This window comes from Sebastes fasciatus, chromosome 8 (genome assembly GCF_043250625.1).
Source record: "Sebastes fasciatus isolate fSebFas1 chromosome 8, fSebFas1.pri, whole genome shotgun sequence".
In the NCBI taxonomy this organism is placed as follows: domain Eukaryota; kingdom Metazoa; phylum Chordata; class Actinopteri; order Perciformes; family Sebastidae; genus Sebastes; species Sebastes fasciatus.
In genome coordinates this window covers 10,828,381-10,850,817 of record NC_133802.1, presented here as the reverse complement: position 1 = coordinate 10,850,817, position 22,437 = coordinate 10,828,381, and the positions used below count along the sequence as shown (strand labels likewise).

Here is a 22,437-nt window from a genome sequence, read left to right as displayed (position 1 = left end):
TTCCACCACTCTCCTGGTCTCGATGTATGAGTGCTATTTCATGGGGTCTTTCACAGTTGTTTAGATTATGAGCAGAAGTTAATCACATGCACACACAAAAGAGGCCCTCATTAGGCTATGTGTAGGCCGATGTACAATCCACGCAAAGCGGTGATGTACGTCCCTGCATGACTGGTGGTGGCTGCGCAGCCATCGGCCACTATCAGAGCCCAGTTCCACAAATAACGATAGTTTGTACAACGTCCTATTGGCGTTGACCTCTATTTCAAACATAATTATTAATGGTAAGAAAAATCATGTGATATATACAGTAAATGAAATATGTCCACTGGTCCAACTTTCATTTAAACATGCATGAATGATGGTCTATTTTGGCACCGCTGCCTGATGATTAAAAAACAACTCCTGGCCTGAAGGGGACACTACAGATAAAGGTCAAATTATAAAATTTTAAAAGGCCACAGCCACTACACCACCAGACCATTTTCAATAATACATGGAAGAGTGATTTATGTTAAGAATAATGGGGAAGGAATAATGCTGAAATATTAAGATTTATCTTGTAAGGATGTTTCACTTTAAAGGAATAGTTTTGACATTTTGGGAAATACACTTTCATGGGAGAAAATGCCGTCCCTAAGATTGTCTATTACAGATTGTATGTACAGATTGAATGATTATGCATAAACCAACCCACTGTGGGGGGTGATGTGTGGGTAGAGTTTTAAATGCAGTGTTTCTCATTAATTACATAGACTGTGGTGGCCCGCTGTAGTCTATTTTGTCCTGCCATAGTTTCATAATGAACCGAAAATATTTGTATACTTCTCAACGGGTGAGCTGGCTCGCCCGGCTCCGTCCAAGAAACTGCTAGAGCTCACTTAATTGCATTTTATGTCTTGTTTTGTTTCATCTGTACAAAAATCTAAGTGTAAAATTGACAAGTTTTGGATTTACGGGCATTATGTACCAAACTATATCTTTGCCAAGGGCTGTGATTTGATGGGGGCTCTCCAGGAAGTCACCTACGCTAGCTGTTTCCCCGTTTCCAGCCTTTATGTTAGGCTAAGCTATCCAGCTGCTGGTTGTAGCTTCATATTTACCGTAGGCTACAGACATTTGTCATCTCACTCTCAGCAAGAAAGCAAACAAGCATTTTTACCAACTATTCCTTTACCTTGTGAAAGACATTACATGTAAAAACCATTACACTACCCCCAATAGATTCCTCTTATTAAATCTTCACCAGTCACAAAGGAAGAGACGTAGATAGAGTTCGAGGAGGATGCTGAATGTTTGAGACAATGTTGGTTGTAAAAACAAGGCTCTAAATTGAGTATCAGAAGGATATCCCTATTATTTTGTGCACTCACTTTATAGCATTGACTGTGTTCAGTAAAATCCCCCCTTTGCTTACTCGTGTGTGAGTTGTGGAAAAAGTTTGCAGTGCACAGGAATCTAATTGTGGGCTTAATATAACACAATTTTCTACCAGTCCTAAAGCTCACACTATAATACCTCAGTGCTCAAACACATCAGGAAGGGTAAGTGGGCTCTCTATGATGATGGATTGTCCGTAGAGATATGGGAAAGGAGAGAAAATAGGCACTACTTTTGTATTGATTAGTTTTGGTCGGGACTCTATAAAAAGAAAAAGACAGCACGTGTTAAGATGTCAAAAGTTGGCCTGAGCTCTATAAACCTTATTTTAACAAGATTGGTGAGCAAAGAAACTGTCCTCCTTTTATAGACAATGTCATAAAAATAAAAATACACAGGGCCCGGTACCTCTATTAAATCTGATGATATGTGTGACAGAGGAGTTTTCTTTATGAGAGGTCTGATGTAAACACAAATGCTTAAAGACGAGTAAAGTTCTCAGACGAACTCATGAAAGATGATCATTGTTTTTGGTCTCAGAGAGTCCAGTCAAAATCAGATAGCACTTAAATCATAAATACAGCAAGTCTGAATGAATGCATTGTAATTTAAAATGAGATGCCAATAAATGAAAAAAAGAGTTTTGTGGTATGTGTCCTTGTGGGCTAATATTGCTTTTTTTTAAAAAGCACAAATCAGAAACCCACCAGGGGTGCTCTCACAGCCTTCTCATAGTTTTGTAGAGTATTCATTGATGTAACATCGCACATTTAAGGGTCTGGATGAAGAAATTATCCAAAGGAGTGAGTATAGCGTATTTCAAGGCTACAAATCAGCGGTGCTTGCTGTTAAATGATGTGGAGGCCGCAGTTAACCACTATATCAGATGCATCATGTCCTGGTGTAAGCCCTGAAGGACAGCTAGTGAAAAACAAGTAACCTTGGGGACATCTCCCCCATGAAATATATGTACTCTTCTCAGTGTGTGTGTGTGTGTGGGGGGGGATATGCTGTAAGATGACAAATAACTGAAGAGACAAGAGGGCCATCTAGGCACTACTGGAACAGAGAACAATCCATCTGTGAGGCTGTACAAAAGAGATATTGAAATAATAACTCATGGATTACCAGCATGACAGAGTAGAGTTTCTTCATCTCCCCACATGTCTTCGTCAGCGCAGAGAGATCCGCAGTATATTTCTCAATTGCCATCTAGGGTGTAGAGAAAAAAGCACAAGGGACTCCTGGTTTGTTCATTCGTTCAGTCAATCATTGCTCAAAGTTTACTGTTATCTCTTAGGGGGTCAAACTATGTATTTGTGAACTGGACAGATGGCAGTAAATACTGTACATGTTATTTTATTTACCATGAAAGATGGCATAGAAAGTCAGACTGTCAGTCTATAAGAATATTTAATTGTGATTAATCGCACATTTTTTATCTGTTCAAAATGTACCTTAAAGGGAGATTTGTCCAGTATTTAATAGTCTTATCAACATGAGAGTGGACAAATATGCTTACTTTATGCAAATGTATTTATACATGTATTACTGGAAATCAATTAACAACACTAAACAATTACAAATATTGTCCAGAAACCCTCACAGGTACTGCATTTAGCATACAAATATGCTCAAATCATAACATGGCAAACTCAAGCCCAACAGGCAACAACGGCTGTCAGTGTGTCAGTGTGCTGACTTGACTGACTTGCCCCAGAACTGCATGTGATTATCATAAAGTGGGCATGTCTGTAAAGGGGAGACTCGTGGGTACCCATAGAACCCATTTTCATTCACATATCTTGAGGTCAGAGGTAAATGGATCCCTTTGAAAATGGCCAATGTCGCCGAAATTTAGCGCAAGTTTGGAGCGTTATTTAGCCTCCTTTGCGACAAGCTAGTATGACGTGGTTGGTACCAATGGATTCCTTAGGTTCTCTAGTTTCATATGATGCCAGTATCTTCATTAGCTAGCTTTAAAACTGAGTCCGCTACAACCTATAAATCGCAAGTTGCATTAATGCGTTAAAGAAATTAGTGCCATTAAAACAAATTTCCGTTAACACGTTATTATCACGTTAATTTTGTCAGCCCTAATAGAAAGTCATGTTTTTGGATTACTTCAAAAAAAATTGGCTGCTGCTCCTGAATATTCAAAGCACATAATGTGTGCATATAAAAATAATGTATTTGTAATCGTTTACACCGGTAATGCTCCATAACAGGCAGAAATGTGCCAACAAAAGAAGACCACTATTAGATGGAAACAAAGCAGATAATAAACAATTAATTTGTGCGAGAAACAATGTAGTCAATACAGTGTTTGTTTACAAGAAGACACATTGTCCCTTTAAATGAATGCATAAATAAATAATAAATACAGGATTTACTACTTCACCTTCAGGTCTTTGGAGAATGTTGGGTGCTGAGTTCCAACATTTGTCTTCTTGGAAGTTTGTCTGTACTGAATGACTTTCTGCAGTTCATTCTTCAGGACTGAAGCAACACACACAGACACACCTTGGTTACCATCCATCATATTTGACCACTGAAGCAAATAGCTGCTTTAAATCAGATGTTGTCTCCTGTGTGATCCTGTGAAGTGCTGTATTTGTGCTTGTAGCAACTGTTTGTAAGTCATCATATAGACAATATACTGGGTTGAGCCCATATGTTCCCTTGACGATGAGATCATGGCGTTTCAACAAATTATAGTGAAAGTACGATTACAGAAAGATCTAGTAAATGTTACCATCACACTTCCTCTCAAATAACTCACATTGGCACAAAAAAAGTAGGGTCAGTATTACAGTGATCTCAGCAAATTTGGGAACAACAGTCTTTGGACACAGTAGTAAAATGTGATCTACTCACCATCTACCTCTGCGGTCAGGCCTTTGATGGAAGCTATCCAACAGAGAGACAAAAAAAAAAACAGTGACCCACACCGAAAATACACGTTTCACTTAACAGACCTCAATTGAAAAGTACTACACAGATTTTTTTCAGCTTTGATCAAATCTTGGTTAGCAAATACCTCCCGGGACAGTTTCAAATTCTGCCAACTCTTGGGTAAAAGTGGCCAGGCACGATTCATGCAACATGATCTGCTCCACAAGGGCATGGAGCAAGGTGAACTTCCTGTCTTTCCCACGGACCTGGGAGAGCTGGGGACGGAGAAAACAAAAGTGAAAAAAGAGGCATTGACAAACTTATAGTCCCCTGCCACAAAGCACAAGGACATATGACATAAAGGAAGTAAAACATGCGTGAGCTGTGATATTTACACTTGTATGTGCTGCTGCAAAAAAAAATTCCTTACTGAAGGCCAGGGAAAGAATTTTGTTGACATTTAGTGAGAGATTTCTTTCTTTGCCACATGTCCATTGTGTAGTGAATTTGTATTTTCAACAAAGGCTTACCTTGGATTTTCTATTTTAGATAACCTTGCTAACACCGCGCTGTGAGTGATAATACCAATGTAAAACTCCTATATCAGTGATTAAATATAAAACAGTTTGTAAATTCCACACATTTGTAGTGCTTTTTTTATTATTCATAGTTAGTCGTAGTAGCACTAATTGTGATTTAAGGTTGGGCGATATGACAGTATGTACCGTGCAAAAGTAGAAAAGTGTCCACTGGTAGATAATTGGCAATACCGTTCCCACCGTGGTGGCTATTCTTCAGTGATCTTGCGATTCTTGCGGGATCTAGTGATTTTGTGAATCCAGCTGCCTCGCAAGGTAACGTGATTTGGGCAGACATGGAGGAGGAGATTGAAGTTGTAAATACAGAGCAAGCCCAAAGGAAGCGTGCCACGTTTTGAAGCAAATTTCACATAGTGGCCTAACAGTGGAGTTACAATTTCCATGTCCGTCAAGTGATGCCATTGGGCCCAAAAATACTTTCCCATAGACTTACGTTGGGAAAGAGACGTCTGTAAATCAGCGGATATTTTTTTTGTTGTTGAGGTAAATCAACACTTTAATTGCCCTTCATTTAGGGCTGTCATACGATTAAAATATTTAATCGCAAATTAATCTCACATTTGTATCTGTTCAAAATGTACCTTAAAGGGAGATTTGTCAAGTATTTAATACTCTTATCAACATGGGAGTGGAGGAAAATATGGAATATGGAAATCAATTTCCACGGGGAGACTCGTGGGTACCCATAGAACCTATTTTCATTCACATATCTTGAGGTCAGAGGTCAAGGGACACCTTTGAAAATGGCCATGACAGTTTTTCCTCGCCAAAATTGAGCGAAAGTTTGGAGCGTTATTTAGCCTCCTTCACGACAAGCTAGTTTGACATGGTTGGTACCAATGGATTCCTTAGGTATTAAAACTGAGCTTGCTTAAACTGCAAATTGCGTTAAGGCATTAAAGAAATTAGTGGTGTTAAAATGAATTTGCGTTAACACGTTATTATTGTGTCATCACGTTAACTTTGACAGCCCCACCTTATTTAAATAATTAAGTCTTAAAAGTTGTAAAATGCACTAATAGCTGAATACTACAAGCTAATAGTTATTTTCCTTCCTCCAATCATGCAGTCCGAGGCTGGACCAAGGGCTGGGAGGCGGAGTTAAAGGAAACGCTAGTGTGCTTTATTGGTGCAATGGATGCGGCATATCGCCGGATGATCTGGGTAATTTTTTACTCGGAAGTCAAGCTTTTTTTGCTTCATGTCTCACTGAGCAATTTTCATAGGAATGAACGGGGACCCGCCTCGAATGCCGTATCCAGTTCTCTTTCTACATCCATGATACAGAGCTGCTTTAGTGAATTATACTGTATTTGTATAACATGATAATGATGACTCTAAATTTCAAGCCATGTTGCTGTTGATTGTGCCACATAATTGAAATGCAAGGGGGACCTCTCTAACCCTGTGATAAGTGCTCTCTTTTTCTAGGTTAGGTTGTTTACCAATTTAAGGCCCCGGCCAGTCTCTGAGGACTACATATACAAGACACGCACACAGTATTGACGCTCACAAGTAAAAAACAAGAACCAAAAGAAGATCTGAGATAACCTCGATGCATTTTTCTTGGAAGCCGTCGGCCATTAATTTGATGAGTCTGTCTCGAGCAGCAACAGTTTACTATTCTCAATTAGACCTGGAAACACCTCTGAGGGAACACGAGGCCTCGGCTTCATTAAATGGAGCAGAGGACGTTTTACTTTTGTGCCAAGAGCACTGCCCCTTAAACCTTCCCAGTAGAGAGACATGCACACAAAAGTGTGGCTCAAACTAAATTCAGAGAGAGGCTGAAAATACTCTTACAAACCCTAGACACGACTTAGAACTATACATCAAAGGACTGCTGAATCTCAAAAGAAATAGTTAAACATTTTGGGAAATATGCTTATTCACTCTCTCGCCGATAGTTAGATGAGAAGGATGAGACCACTCTCGTATCTGCGTGGTAAATAGGAAGCTACAACCAGCAGCCAGTTAGCTTAGCTTAGCACATAGACTGGAAACAGGGGGAAACAACTAGCTTGGCTCTGTTCAAAAGTATCAAACCCCCCTGACCAGCACCTCTAAAGCTCACTAATAAACATGTCTTTTTTGTTTACTATGTACAAAAACCAAGATGTGGAAACAACACGTTGTGGTTTTACTGGGATTATGTGCTGGACCATTTGTTAGCTGGGCGTAGTGACTTCCTGAAGACATGTCATCATTCTGAAGTTGCCAGACAACAAGCAGACTTCAGGAAGTCTCTGCTCCACGCCGAGATATAGCTCTGGTTTGCTTGAAATGTTGGTAGGTGGATTTAGTTACCTTTGGACAGAGCCAGGCTAACTGTTTCCCTCTATTTCCGACCTTCATGCTAAGCTAAACTAACTGTTTCCTTGCTCCCGTTTAATAGTTACTGGACAGATTTGTCGAGAGAGGTATCAATCTTCTCATCTGATACCTTTTTTCCACCAAAATTAGCACGTATAGGCGGGGTTTTTTAAACACGGGAAAACACGCTAAAAATAGGTTGTCCCTTTGCCAGTAAGTTTGCCTTTCTGTCTTTTTTGGTTGGACCGCAGAAAGCCAGCCCTACAAACGCAAAAGTCTGTCAATGAGCGACTGACTGAGTGATGAAGTTACACAATCGGCCAAGTGCGGGGAACAGTCCTTTATGCAAATGAGCTGGTCCAGCGCGACGTGTCCAGCTCACGAAACTTGGACCAAGCTGTCAAACTAGGCGATCTAGTTCTAAAATGAAACGAGTTTCAGCAGTGGCATAGCCTATTTCTCGCTTAAAATATTTTCAGAAGTAGATTTTGGTGGATTGTTTTGACGGAGTAACAGAAAGTTTATGAGCAGGCTGCCATGTTGTTACCTGTTTGAAACGGAAAGCAGAAAACCACGGACCAATCAGGTGCATTCAATGATATGGTATGTCACCACTTGAACGGCCAGTTTAGTGGAGCAAAGCGTCCCCTAGTGTCCTCGCCGGACCTCATGGATATGTACCGCTGAATTTAACCTTATAGACATGACCACTTATTTGTATAACAATTTAGCCACAAATTCACAGACTAACTATTCATGGTTCAGCCATATACTCAGTTTTGACCGGGTCTTGTTTCTGGTGTGTCACATAAGATGTCACGAACGTACCAGAAATCAGGGTTAGTAAACAGTGAAAATATTACAGTGGTTACCTCTTTTTTATATCTGTTACTTATTCAGTCTTTCTTTCAAACTCTCAAACCAGACTTGCTGATTGTTGGAACAGTGGAAAAGAATCTGCTGGCTTTGAGGAGAGCCTATTAATTGTATGTTTTGTACGTTCAGATATTATAATAATTGTCCAAATCCCTGTTGATTTTATTTATAATATATGCACTTCAAAGAACGTCACATTGCATAGCACCGGAAAAGGGGCTAAAATATGCGTGTCCTCCCGGGTGTCATGTTTCCATGACTGCTGATTGGAACTGGAGACAATAAATACTCGTGACTGCGGAGTCATTTATCCCGGGTATGAATGCTGATTAAAACCTTTCCCAATAAAGACAAAAGCCAGATGTTAGTGGGTGTTAGTGGGGTTTTTTTCCAGTGGGAAAGGGGCTTAACTCTCGGCAAGACAGCAAATATGCATATCTCCCGAAAAGGTTGAACTATCCCTTTAAATGTACCAGAAAACTGGCTCAGAAATTTTGCGTTAATGAAAAGATCCACTGACTGACGGCAGTTAATGATGGTTCACTTCTAAGAGATTCAGCCTCAAGCGGCCACACTTTTGTGCAAAGTTTCATTTCTCCTGTGACGCCAGGTAGCGACACAATCACACAACTGTCAGAGGGGCTGTGTCAAAGACCTGAGTGAACCTGAGCAAGAGACAAAGTTGAAAGAAGATGCAGAGAAGCCCTGCTGTGTATATCAATGAGTAGTCTTATTAGCCTTGTACTGCAACTCTATCAAAGGTCAGGCAACAGTGGTGGAGTCATACTTTAGTTAAGGAGGAGAGTCGGAATCCCTTGGCCTTTTCCTTCCTGGCGTTCTCGTTGAGGTAATTGCCAATGGCGAGGAGGTACTCCAGCACGGAAACAAATGACCTGCAGTTGTTCAGCTGCGTGCACATTCTGATCTTCTGGTTAATCAGCTGGAAGACAAACACAGAGGCACAGAGCAAAGTCATTTTGTTCTGTAATCCAACCGCATGCAGGTTCTCGCATTCATGTCTCCACACAACAACTTTGTGAAATTGAAGTTGCGTAAGGCTGGAGCTTGTTTTGGCGCTGTCTGTGCTGGCAAAGTGTAGACAAAAATAACTCAAGGCTTTAGTGTTTTACATTATCAAGATAAACAGCAATCTCACAACACCTCATTTGACCTCATAAAATGAATAATCAGAGCCTTGTTGTTTGGCAAGATCATTATTTGGTATGCAATTGTGTCAAGTACAAATATCCCTCAAGAATATTACACAATTTCCCTGCTTAACCAGTTCCGAACAAATCCTGTTGAATATGGATAGAAATTATACTGAAAAGCTGAAAAGAAATGAAAGTGGGATTTTAGGTTTTGCCAATGGTGTGTGGCAGGAAAAAGGAGTAGATGCTGTGGGAATCATAGTCCTTGACAAAGAGTTAGCTTTTCCAAAGCCAGCCAGCAACAACACTCCCACCATATGCTCCTGTTTTAAGAATAACTTCCCAAAACTTGCCAGTGGGACAGCCTCATTACACAGAAGAGATAGCAGATATCCAGCTACATTATATCTACTGGATTTGCAGAGGACCATCTGTGCCATCGTAGCAAACTACTGTAGTTTGTACAAAACGTAAATGAAACCGCTCAGCCCATGACGTCATGTAACCTGCTTTTAGAGTGCCATCTGATTTGGTATCGAGGTTAAATTTTACAAAAGAAAATGTCAAAAAGTAAATTATGCAGTTATTACAGAACAAACTGTTAACATGCTGTTGTAAGCAGGTTACTTTAAAGACACTATTAATGAAATATACATTAAACACAAGTTCTAATCTAATGTGTTAATTTTACAGTTATAAATGTATCCAATAAAATGTGATTTGGGGCAACTAGCTAACCCCTCCCATCATGTAAAACTTGTAAATCTTGTGGGTCATAGCCATGCATGGTCTTCGCTATAGCAGAGCAATACCATAGGAGGAGGTGTGTGTTTCATTTGGCAGAAGCTTTGTTTACATTTCCGAAAAGAGCATGGCTGCTCTAATTTATTAATTTCTCCCTCGTAGTCCACCACCTGAACTAACAATGTGGGTGAGGAGTTGTGGGTGGAGGCTGGCCTCATTCGGGACTGTCTCATCCCCGGATGGTTTATAGAAAAGTTCAGAGAAACGGCTGCACACTGCTCTTCATAAGAGATGGGGAAGTTAACCAGACATGCATTTGCCAAATTAAACTGTTGCAACCAGAAGTGACATGAGAGGGTGGAGCTAAGTACAACCAAACGCTGAATAAGACATTTTTAGGTAACTCTCACGAACTGAAAACACAGTGAAAGGGTTAAAGTTGTAAGACGAAGACACGGACAACTCCCAGACCGGACAACGCCGTGGTAGCGACCTTTCAATCGCTTTATCGTCTATTTTACTCTAAATGGGACCATATATACTAAATGAACATCATGCTGTATTCAATCTAGCAATTGAGACCATAAACTCATGTTTACAATGTTTACTGAGGTAATAAATCGAGTAGAGATGTTAATAATTAACCATTTTAATTAATGCAATCGGTTAATCGGTTAAACGGTTAAAAGAAACATTAAGGATTAATTAAAAAGCTGAGCAAAACTCAGAGGAGCGGCTTGTCACTTAAAGGAGAATAGCTGGTCCACCTTAACAGCCCACCTTAACAGAGTCTGAGCCGGAGTTGCAGGATACATGAAGTTGGCTCGGGTCTTGGGCTGAGGAGTTGTAGCATTTATTCACTGACAAATAAATTGTACACACACTGCTACTGCTACGTTCACAGCTATAACGTCAGATAATGCCACCGACAACCCCACACTCACCACCACCACACAAGTGCGGTCTGTTGGACAATCGCACACGTTACGCCGGGCTGACAGACCGTATGTGTGTGACTACGGCCGGCGGGCACAACATCTTATTTTGAAAACTAGACGTAGTCACACGTGTATACTTCCGCTTACTTCTGTCGCTAGCTTTCCCATCAGCTCCGTTCTCTTTATACATCGACAATCAACTCCATTGGGCCCGTTTGAATGCATTGTTGCGATTGACAAAACTGGTGGAAAAGCTACATTTGGTTTTACCATTCAGTACATCACAGCTTCAGGGGATGCCTCCCTGTCCAGAGCTCTCCCTGTCTACTGCATCACTGGCTTTGGTTCTGTGTCTTTGCCTCTCTTATTTATATTTGGAAAAGACTGCACACCGAGCACAGCAAAGAGTTTAAAGAAGAAACCAGGGCCACAATGCAGAATATAACCTGACATCCTGGCAGTGAGGCGGAGCACCAACAAAGCACTTCATGGGTGAGAAACATCCCTCCAGGTGATGACTTCTCCATCTCCTCCCCTAAAGCCTCTATGTCCATCAGGTGGCGAGTAAATCCTTATAAATGTTCGTGCCTTAAGATGTCTGCCGTGTCAGAAAATTGAAGGATTTGGAGTATTCTGCAACAGAGAGGACCGTAACCTCTTCATGTTTGAACACATTGTATTGTGATACGCTGTGGACTGTATCTTAGATAGCAAGATGCACGCAAATACCAATGTTTGATACAAAAAAAATGACCTTTTTATAAATATATCTAAGCTACAATGCAGCAGAAAGAAAAAGCCAGAGTAAATTGAAACTTAATGAAATTTCTAATCTTTCTTGTCAAGTCATCTTGCAAGCACACAATATGTTTGTCTCTGTGTTTTAGACAAAGAGAAATTACTGCCACAGTCAATGGATTACAGTGCCATCATTCTTATCCTTTGTGTCTGTTCATTCTCAAACAGTCAGCAGACGAGAGATTAGGACTGGAGCACTGATGCAGAAAGGAACAGAGGCTTGAGAGAATCGCAGAGAAAAAAAAAGTGTCGAGGCGCTGGGAGGTATTCTTGTCTCACCGCAATATCTTCACACCCTGCAGTCCTCAATGCCAATAAACAACAATCCACTATAAGAGTTTTAGCGATTAGTCGGTGAACCTGAAATGTCCACATACTCGCACTGCGCAAGCCTTAGGCCCTGTCTACACGTATACAGATATTTTTAAAAACAGATAATTTCCTTTTTCCTGCCTCTCGTCCACACGCAAAAAGAGTTTTGGGTCACAAAAACAGATATTTTTGAAAACGCCTTCTATGGGGCAGATTTTGAAGTTGTAGTACCACCGTTTGGCCACTACGAAAAAATTTGCTTCACAGTGAGGCGCCCTTCCTGGAGGCTTGGATGACGTCCTCTCCTCATTTTTCGCAAGCCCATTGTTGCTTTGTGTAATGAGCATGCGCCAGAAACAATAACAACAGATGGCCGACTAACGGCTTTTTTACGTTTTGTTAGCACTGCTCGGACTAATTACTACTGTACATTTTAAAAATGTTCCAGTCATAGAAGGCCAAAGCAGGGAACACATTAAACATGTTGAGGCTGAATGGTTATTTAATGTGCTTTTGGGCAATTGAAGGCGAGGTTTGGAGCACTCAGAAGTGCGATGGACATAAATCTGAATGACCTCCCTTTCGTAATTTATGCATGTAAAGAGACGTGTGATGACAGCGGAGTGATGACAGTCATGCAGTTCGACCACGAATCTCAGCCGCCCACGAAAAAATGACTGTTATCGAACTGACTGTAATAGAGAGGCGAAGTCCCTCCCCTTCCGGTGGACCCCATGGGACCTTATTTCAGAAAAAATACGTACGGTTGTCAACGGCGACAGGCAAATATTTTTTTGATCCCGTTTGAATTGCGCCATGAATCACACATATGATGTTTGTCAATTTAAAACATAATTTTGCAAGTCAAGAAAGTTGCAGATTGTTGTAGGTTTGTGGTAGTATCATTTAGTTTTGTGTGAAACCGCTCAGTGAACTACATCTCTTGTCTTGCACAATATACGTCACCATCACTAGCTAGCTAGCTAGCTTAGCTATGTTCCACGCACAAATGAAACGTTTTCTTACCTGATGTGTTTTATTCAGCGACTTCTGGTATTTTTATCAGCCAAGAAGAGAAAGAACGAGTGAGACCCGTTGCTCATGTGAGTATATCCCAGTACGAAACACACAGGCATCGTAGCTTCAGCAAAGAGACGTCACTTGCGCGACTTTTGGGTATGTAGTCTTTCTAATTGTGTATTTTTGCAGTCTTATACTTCAACAGTTTTACAACAAACTGCGACTTTCTTGACTTGCAAAATTATTTTTTAAATTGACAATGTGTTATTCATGGAGCAACTCAAACGGGACCAAAAAAATATTCGTCTCTTGCCGTCGACTACCGTTCATATTTTTTCCGAAAATAAGGTCCCATGGTGGTCCACCGGAAGGGGCGGTACTTCGCCTCTCTATGAGCTAAAGGAAAGTTCCTTGACCCTTAACTTGTGATCTAACTTGTAGTGACATGTAATTATTACGGCGAGCGTTTGGAGTCGTTTTTACGTTCGAATGTGGACGGAGATATTTTGTAAAAATGAAGGTCGCGTTGACTGAAATTTTTTTTTTTAAAGGAGGGGGAAAATATCTGTATATGTGTAGACAGGGCCTTAAACATTTGGCTGTATGTGTAAGGGTTAAGAAAAAGCTTTTAAAAAAAGCAAAACAAATAATATATATTTAAATAATAACTTATTTTCTTTATTTTGTTTCATCTGTCTTCATTTAAGAGTGCGTGTCTTTGAAGAGAGTCCAGAAGTTTGTTGAATGAAGTTAAATTCATGAATTTTTCCACAGCTCTCCCCAGTGAAAACCTCAAAGTGGGTTTTTATTGGGTTTCTGATAAAGATGAAAACTTTGTATGCTTTACACCACCTACAGAAAAATGGGACTTGATTTGATTAAGATCTATCTTTCCTTCTCCGTCAAATGAAGAGAGGTGTCTTAAAGTGGCTCTCATGCATTTCTGTTTCGACTCTTAACCATCCAGCAAATAGAACAGAAACTACTTCAGCCACCACTTCAAACATAAAATTCAAACTGGAGGGGAAAAAGGCTTTCATGTATTAATGTCAGTTTATCCCCAGATGTTCTTTTCATTTATGTCTAAAGCCACGATGTATTTGAACATTAGCATTTGCATTATGGAATAAATTTGGTTTTAACCTTTTTTGTAGGAATGGAAGAGACTTTTAAAACAGCGCAACATCTGATTCAACCTTTGATTTGACTCTGTAGGTGATCGAGTAAACTCACAGGCTGCAGGTCGTTCATGCTGATCGGAAGCTCTCTCAAAGTCAGCAGCAGGTCAAGCTGTGTGCTCAGGCAGGGGATGTTGCACATCTGTAGAAGGGAGAATATGTAGGAGTGTAATAAGCTGTGTGTATACAGAAGAGAGGGTAATTATCACATCATCCCACAACCTATTTCCATGTGATTATTTAAAATTATCTAAAAAGGCAGTGCTTCAGGGAGATAGTGTCGTTGCAGCTTGTTCTCACATTCTCAAGTTCTTTGGCGAGATTACCTCGGGCGAAAGTAGAGGCCTGTCGACAGGCTGATTTAACAGAGAAACTGAAGGCTTGACACCTTGAAACGATTGGCTGAGCTGCCTAATCGACCTTTGAGTCAGTGCTAACCTCTAATAAATCATTCCACATTGTCAGACCGCCTTGCTCATGCTCTGATACCGTCTCCCAAAAGCCAAAGGGCACTTGGTCTGACTGATGGTTAAGGAGACGTACCAGGATTAGTGTTTGGAATCAAAACTATGTAATGATTTGGCTGTTTCTGAAAAAAAATCTAGCCCAGAACGTCATCCTCCACATTCTCAAGTACTCGTCTTGTCACATTTTCTGACACATTTTAAATTTCTAATGCAAGGTTAACAGATCACACTGATTCCATGCCAAGGTAACAATTTACGATTTAATTCCTCCTGGTGCACAAAATGTGTTCGCGCATTAGTCACTGAGTTTTAAGTAGTCACATTCTCAGGTATTCTGCTGACTTTAACTCCGATCATCCATAATCAGAAACTCTCATGTTCACCAAATTAGAGATTTAAAAAGGAATACTCTTCTTTGTGTTTTACCACAGCACAGGATTTAAGTGCTCAGAGAAAGCATGACAGGCATGATTTAATAACATACAAAGACCTCATATAGTGCAACACAGAGAAACCTGCAAAGCATTATTAGGATTTGATTTATCTTAGGGAAAAGGTCAGCGCTTCAACGCTAATATGCTTTTAGTTTTCTTTAACGGTAGAACGTTTGTTCTCAGATGCCACTCTTATTTATCCTGAGAGGAAAGTGATTAGTCAGAATGGTTAGACAGAAAATCTGACCATTTTCAACAGTTTGGAGGAAAACATTTCTTAAGAGTCTACAGCTATGCAAGCATCTCTGTGAGGCTGTACATTGGCACAGTGGTGCTTTGAGCTAAATGCTAATGGCAGCATGCTCACAATGACAATGCTAACATGCTGATGTTTAGCAGGTATAATGTTTACCATGTTCACCATCTTAGTTTAGCGTGTTAGCGAGCTAACATTTGCTAATTAGCACTAAACATAAAGTACAGCTGAGGCTGAAGGGAATGCTACTGGTGTGGCGGGCATTTGGTCATAAACCAAAGTATTGGACAAATTAAAATGTTGACTTAATGATGGCGCTGGATGAAAAGTCAAGATCACCAAAGTTATTACATTTCATCCTGAGAGGGACCTGAATTTGTGTATAAACATTCATGGCAATCCATCCAATAGTTGTTAAGACATTTCAGTAAAAACTAAAAATGTGACGCTAGATAAAAAGCTAGATAAGGGATATGATGATATACTATATGATGATATATCCTCTGGGGACCATGAATGTCTGTAGAAAGTTATGGTGATCCATCAAATATTTGTTGAGATATTTCGGTCTGGACCAAAGTGGTGGATCAACCAACTGTCAGACCAACATTGCCATTAGTGGGGCTACACCGCTAGTTTGGCTAAAAAGCGCTAAAGCAAATCACTAGCAGACACATGTTGGTGATATGCAACCCGTTCTCACTCCCAACTCGTCAACGCACCGGGCTTTCAACTAAATCCAATGTAAACCCACCTGCGTCATTATTAGAAGCTCATAGCAACTGACATATTATAAAGTGCGCGATAGTCCGCTTATGGACATTAGTCACTCGCTTATTCAGTCAAGTCAACATCAACCACGATCTTTTCCTAACCCTAACAAAGTAGTTTTGTTGTCTAAACTTAACTTCCTGTGAAGACTGAAGTTTATTTAGAACGAACACTATGGATGTAACAAGTAGAATATTGACACACCGTCTCTGACATGTCCAAAACTGATGCTAGAGGGGTACCTAGAGCGTCATAATTTGAAGCTGAGGGCCACGTCGGTATTTGATGAGTTGGGAGTGATAATGTGTTGTAATTAGGGCTGTCAAAGTTGACGCGATAGTAACGCAATAACGCAAATTTGTTTTAATGCCACTAATTTCTTTAACTCATTAACACAACTTGCGATTTTTAGGTTGTAGAGTAGCAGGCTCAGTTTTAAAGCTAGAGTGAAAATGCTGGCACCATATGAAACCTGGGAATATATATTCTTATATAAGAAAACTTAAGGAATCCATTGGTGCCAACCATGTCATACTAGCTTGTCGCCAAGGAGGCTAAATAATGCTCCAAACTTACTTGCATGGTCATTTTCAACAGGGTCCCTTGACCTCTGACCTCAAGATATGTAAATGAAAAGGGGTTCTATGGGTACCCACAAGTCTCCTCTTTACAGACATGCCCACTTTGTGATAATCACATGCAGTTTGGGGCAAGTCATAGTCAAGTCAGCACAATGACACAATGACAGCTGTTGTTGCCTGTTGGGCTTGAGTTTGCCATGTTAGCACTTAGTGGTTAGTACTGTCACCTCACAGCAAGAGGGTCGCAGGTTCAAACCCAGCTTGGGGCCCTTCTGTGTGGTGTTTGCATGTTCTCCCCGTGCACGTAGGTGTGAATGTGAGCGTGAATGGTTGTCTGTCTCCATGTGTCAGCACTGTGATAGTCTGGCGACCTGTCCGGGGTGTACCCCGCCTTCATCCAATGTCAGCTGGGATAGGCTCCAGCCCCCCCACGCCCCTGATTAAGATAAGCGGTTACAGATAATGAAAGGATGGATGGTAGGATGATCTGAGCATATTTTTTTACGCTAAATGCAGTACCTGTGAGGGTTTCTGGACAATATTTGTGATTGTTTTGTGTTGTTAATTGATTTCCAATAATGAATATATACATACATTTACATAAAGCAGGCATAGAAGCATAGCATAGCAAGTATTAAATATTTGACAAATCTCCCTTTAAGGAGCATTTTGAACAGATAAAAACGTGCGATTAATTGCTATTAACTCTGGACAATCGTGATTAATCGTAATTAAATATTTTGATTGATTGACAGCCCTAGTTGTAATATGAAGCAGTACAGCAGTGCGGTACAGAGAGCAGCTGCTGAGGTTGACTATGTGTCACATGGAGGACACATTTGACTCCCAAGTGATAATGATGCTACAAATTGTGAAACTGTGATGATTCATAAAGAATGTGTCAGCCCTTTCATTTTCTTTAATAATGTAATTGGTTTTAGGCGGAGAATGTGTGGAATGACTGGAAATTGCAGAACATTAGATTATGAAAAAAGGAATGAGCAATCACCTCTAATCTCAGGAGTTTAAAATGATTGCCTTTTCAGTTGCTATTAAGTGCAATATTTGAATACCTGCTTTAGTTGGCAGCAGTAAAGAAGACTGATTATGTTGTGTTTTCAGGCTGACTGCAGTCTAGCAGAGAAGGCTTTTGCCCCCAGAAGTACATGAGGTTTCCATAGGCGATGCCACCATGTCTCTTACATATGAAATCCCTTATGACTGGTGTCAAATATTACTGAAAGGCGCTGTGGGCTGATCCCGCTGTTCATCTGTTACCCCACCTGCAGCCTTTAGCCAACCACACACGGGTCAGATGACTGCCAGGCATGCTGGGAGGTGATAACCGGATGAATGGTAGAGCTTGTCATGACACCCACAGTGTGTGAAAGAGGAGGCAGGTGAATGTCGACTTGACAAGCCCCTCTTAAAGAAAGTGCCACATGAGCAGGAGCTGCATTAGATTCTGCTTGGTACACAGTGTCACAAATCAAATCCAGAGGGAAATTGCAATCTTAGTTCTGGTAATCATAGTTAATATGGGGAACTAAACACTGTACCTCCATCATGTACTGGTCCACAATATGCAGCTCTGCCACAGGTCCTTTGTGTGATTTGTACATTTCCACATCGCCCAACGTGGGGACGTACCTTGAACACAAAAACAAACAATATCACAATTCTTGTTAGATGCGATACTAGTTTTTAAATTACTGTAAGGCCCTGAAAATGTATTTTCTCAATCCGCTTCTCACTACAAGTGTTGGGATCCTACATGAAAACAACATTTTGAAATATGTGGCTCTTTATCTGCTAAATGCTCCACTATGTTCACCAACTGGCTGCTTTTTTTTGCTTAAATCGATGTTGAGAGTGATAAGTGAAGGAAAACAATAAAGTTACGTGCCATAAAACTAAAATATATAAAATAGAGCTGTCAAAGTTAATGCGATAACTCTCCAAACTTAAGCTAAATTTAGGTGAGGAAAAACTAGCATGGCCATTTTCAAAGAGGTCCCTTGACCTCTGACCTCAAGATATGTGAATGAAAATAGATTCTATGGGTACCCACGAGTCTCCCCTTCACAGACATGCCCACTTTATGATAATCACATGCAGTTTTGGGGCAAATCATAGTCAAGTCAGCACACTGACACACTGACAGCTGTTGTTGCCTGTTGGTCTTGAGTTTGCCATGTTATGATTTGAGCATATTTGTTATGCTAAACGCAGTACCTGTGAGGGTTTCTGGACAATATTTGTCATTGTTTTGTGTTGTTAATTGATTTCCAATAACAAATATATACATACATTTGCATAAAGCAAGCGTATTTGAGTATTAAATACTTGACTAATTTCCCTTTAAGGTACATTTTGAACAGATACAAAAATGTGTGATAAGTTTGCAATGAAGCGCTTTTTAACTGTGGACAATCGAGATTAATCATGATTAAATATTTTTAATCGATTGACAGCCCTAATATAAAATAAAAGTAATGTGTTAAAAACATCTTGTTAAGCTTCTAGAGCTGAGGGGAACTACATATGACCCATTTCACATAACACTCAGTCATTTGATCCACTGTTATATGGCTAAGAATAAATACACAAAATACACACACAAAAAAAAGGGAAAAAAAACCCTCAACAGAAAAAGGCTTGGCAACAATCACCAAAGTAGAAACTTCACTTCCCAGAGCGGATGTCTGTAGGTGCCGTAGTGAATATTTTATTGCTAGAGCATGTTTAAAATGTGCGCTGGTCTACTTTAAATGGGTTATGGATTGGATTTCTACTGCTTGAACACATTTAATAGGCTGTAAAATTTAATAGAATCTCTATTTTATTTAAAGTACCTCCTAGGCTTTTATTTCAGTGACAACCAGCGAAATAGTAATGTGAGCATGCAAAAGGAGTAATTAACACCAAGGGGCCCCCTGTAAACCTCAGTATCAAATTTTAAGGGTGTCAAAAATTGAACTTGTTTAGTATTTATCTATAAAGCTTATGTATGTGCATGTTATGTTAAAAATAGGGCAGTCAATCGATTAAAATATTAAATAGAATAGTAAACCTCAGCAGCTGCTGTCTGTACTGCACTGTGTACTGCCTCATATTACAACTAGGGCTGTCAATAAATTCAAATATTTAATCGCGATTAATCACATGATTGTCCATGATTAATTGTGATTAATCGCAAATTAATCACACATTTTTGATCTGATCAAAATGTACCTTTAAGGGAGATTTGTCAAGTGTTTAATACTCTTATCAACATAGGATAAGTGATTTAAGTGGACTCCAGGAAGAATAGCTGGGCTTCAGCCACAGCTAATCGAGATCCGAATAAAAGATAAAGATAGGAGTGGGCAAATATGCTTGCTGTATGCAAAAGCATGCACTGTATATATTTATTATTGGAAAATCAATCAACAACACAAAACAATGACAAATATTGTCCAGAAACCCTCACAGGTTCTGCATTTAGCATAAAAAATATGCTCAAATCATAACATGGCAAACTCAAGCCCAACAGGCAACAACAGCTGTCAGTGGGGTCAAGGGACCCCTTTGAAAATGGCCATGTCAGTTTTTCCTCACCAAAATGTTGCATAAGTTTGGAGCGTTATTTAGCCTCCTTCCTGACAAGCTAGTATGAGATGGTTGGATGGATTCCTTAGGTTTTGTAGTTTCATATGAAACGAGTATCTTCACTCTAGCTTTTAAACTGAGCCCGTTACAACCTCCAAAACATCGATTGCGTTAACATGTTATTAACGCCTCAGTTGAAAACTATAAATATAGGCTGATCAGTATAATTAAACAACGTGGTTCTGTTCCTCATCTGCACATTTGAAAAGCCCCATTTGTTTTTTAAAAATCCGATAAACATAAATGAATCCATGTGCTAAATACCATCCCTTATACCGTATATCCAAGAGAGAAAAAACATGTACTTATAGACCTATAGATTCATTTTAAAGATGTCTGTGACAGTTGGGAATGTTTTTCTTTCTCTATCACACATACTTTTACATTTCGACCTTTGCCTTCTTTTGTCATCGCATGTTCTTTGGCTCCCTGCCTTGGACTGATGCCATTACATTGATTTCCAGTGGCCCGGAGAAAGGCAAGTGATTAAAAGCCAAGTAGCGGCGAACGGTCCTCGTCGGCTTCTATAAAACAGCAAGACGCTTATGGGAACAGCCATTTACTCGCTTGCACTGAATTTGAACCCCGCTCATTTTAAATTGGACTTCCTCCTCCTGTCATTTCCACGCGTTCTGACCTCAAACCAAAGGCATTCACTTTTTCATGAGCCAGGCTATGTGCCAACGGAGTAGCAGCGGCCATTAATATTGCAGCACCTGTTGTGAGTGGTTCTTTCAAAATTGTATTCCTCGGGCCTACGCCACAGTGCATTAAAATATATATTATGTTTTCATAGAATAAATAAAATTCTCCACACAGTACATTAGATCACTCTCGCCTTCCAGGAGGTCAGCGTCCAAAACAACTGAGTAAACTGCCGGTAAGAGACAGGAAGCATTTTACCCTACTTCCAGTGTTATGTTCCCAGGGGCATGTCAATAGTTTCCATCTCCGCAAATAACCAGAGATAAAACTTTTATTAGTAAGCTGCTCTGGTAAAAGGTTCTGGCATCTGCTCTTTAGTATTAGACCACTATGAGGACTGCTGTGCAAACATTTAACATTGTACTGACTGTACCACTCACATCCCTTGTTGATGATTTGGTAAGCTGCTAGTTTTTCTAAGATTTCATCTCCGCCAGTGACAGCACCCGTCAACCGCCCCACGAACTTGGACGCAAAAAGTCATTCACCTCTCGGCTTCAGTTGTGACACCATCAGGAATGAATACAAATCAGCGTTTTTTGGCACAAAGTCCTACCTCCTCAGAGAGGTGATGTGCTCATCAGACAGGCCTCCATCTTCCTCATTAACGATGAACAGTTTGTCCTTCAGCTCTCCTCTTTGCACTGGAAAACGTGTGAGGAAAATGTCTAGAAGAACAATAGATTAAAAAAAAGTCAACACACTCAATGGTACATGAAAGCTTCCCTCTTGACAGATAGTCTTCTTATCCTGCGATGAAATGACTCAAAAAGCATTCTGAAGACAAAGGGTTCTTTGCTTAATTACTTTCCCCCGAAATGCCTAAGGGAAATGCACAAATTTGCATTCTATCAAGTCAAAGCTGAAGTGATTTTTTTTTAGTTTTACAGAAAATGCCTCTGCATTATTCAGGAGCTGTGAGAAGCATTCATTAAGAGCCAGCTTCAGGAATTTTAGACATGTATGTAAAACACATGGTGAATTTTACAAAACACAGCTGAGATGCTTGAGTCAGAGTCTGACACTCAGGCATTGATTTGGAAGTGTCACATCCAATTTTCTTTCATGAAGTTAGGAGTTTGTCAACTAACTTGTGGTCAAAACTTTTCCTGAAGTGGAGCTTGGTATTTCTGGCACTGCAAACATTTGCCTTTAATTTAAAATGCTGAAAATACTGTATAAGACATGTAAAAGCAATACTTTGACATTGTGAAATAAGTTTTCTTGTCCATAGTTAGATGAGAAGATTGATACCACTGTCCATTAAATATGAAACTTCAGCCAGCAGATAGTTAGCTTAGCATAAAGACTGGAAACGGGTAAAAAAAACAGCTAGCCTGGCTCTGTCCGAAGACACATCTAAAGCTC

At 40.1% G+C, this 22,437-nt stretch overlaps 1 protein-coding gene across 1 annotated transcript in view; it reads right to left on the bottom strand.

The window, feature by feature from the left end:
• LOC141772383 (uncharacterized) overlaps positions 1–22,437 on the bottom strand; it is a 44,542-nt gene that overhangs the window by 6,427 nt on the left and 15,678 nt on the right. The window contains exons 9-16 of the mRNA XM_074643307.1: positions 21,626–21,737; positions 18,273–18,363; positions 14,260–14,346; positions 8,851–9,003; positions 4,421–4,550; positions 4,258–4,290; positions 3,782–3,879; positions 2,509–2,592 (exon numbers count right to left, since the gene is read on the bottom strand). Of these exons, the coding sequence (XP_074499408.1) occupies positions 2,509–2,592; positions 3,782–3,879; positions 4,258–4,290; positions 4,421–4,550; positions 8,851–9,003; positions 14,260–14,346; positions 18,273–18,363; positions 21,626–21,737 (788 nt within the window). The remainder of the gene's footprint in view (positions 1–2,508; positions 2,593–3,781; positions 3,880–4,257; positions 4,291–4,420; positions 4,551–8,850; positions 9,004–14,259; positions 14,347–18,272; positions 18,364–21,625; positions 21,738–22,437) is intronic.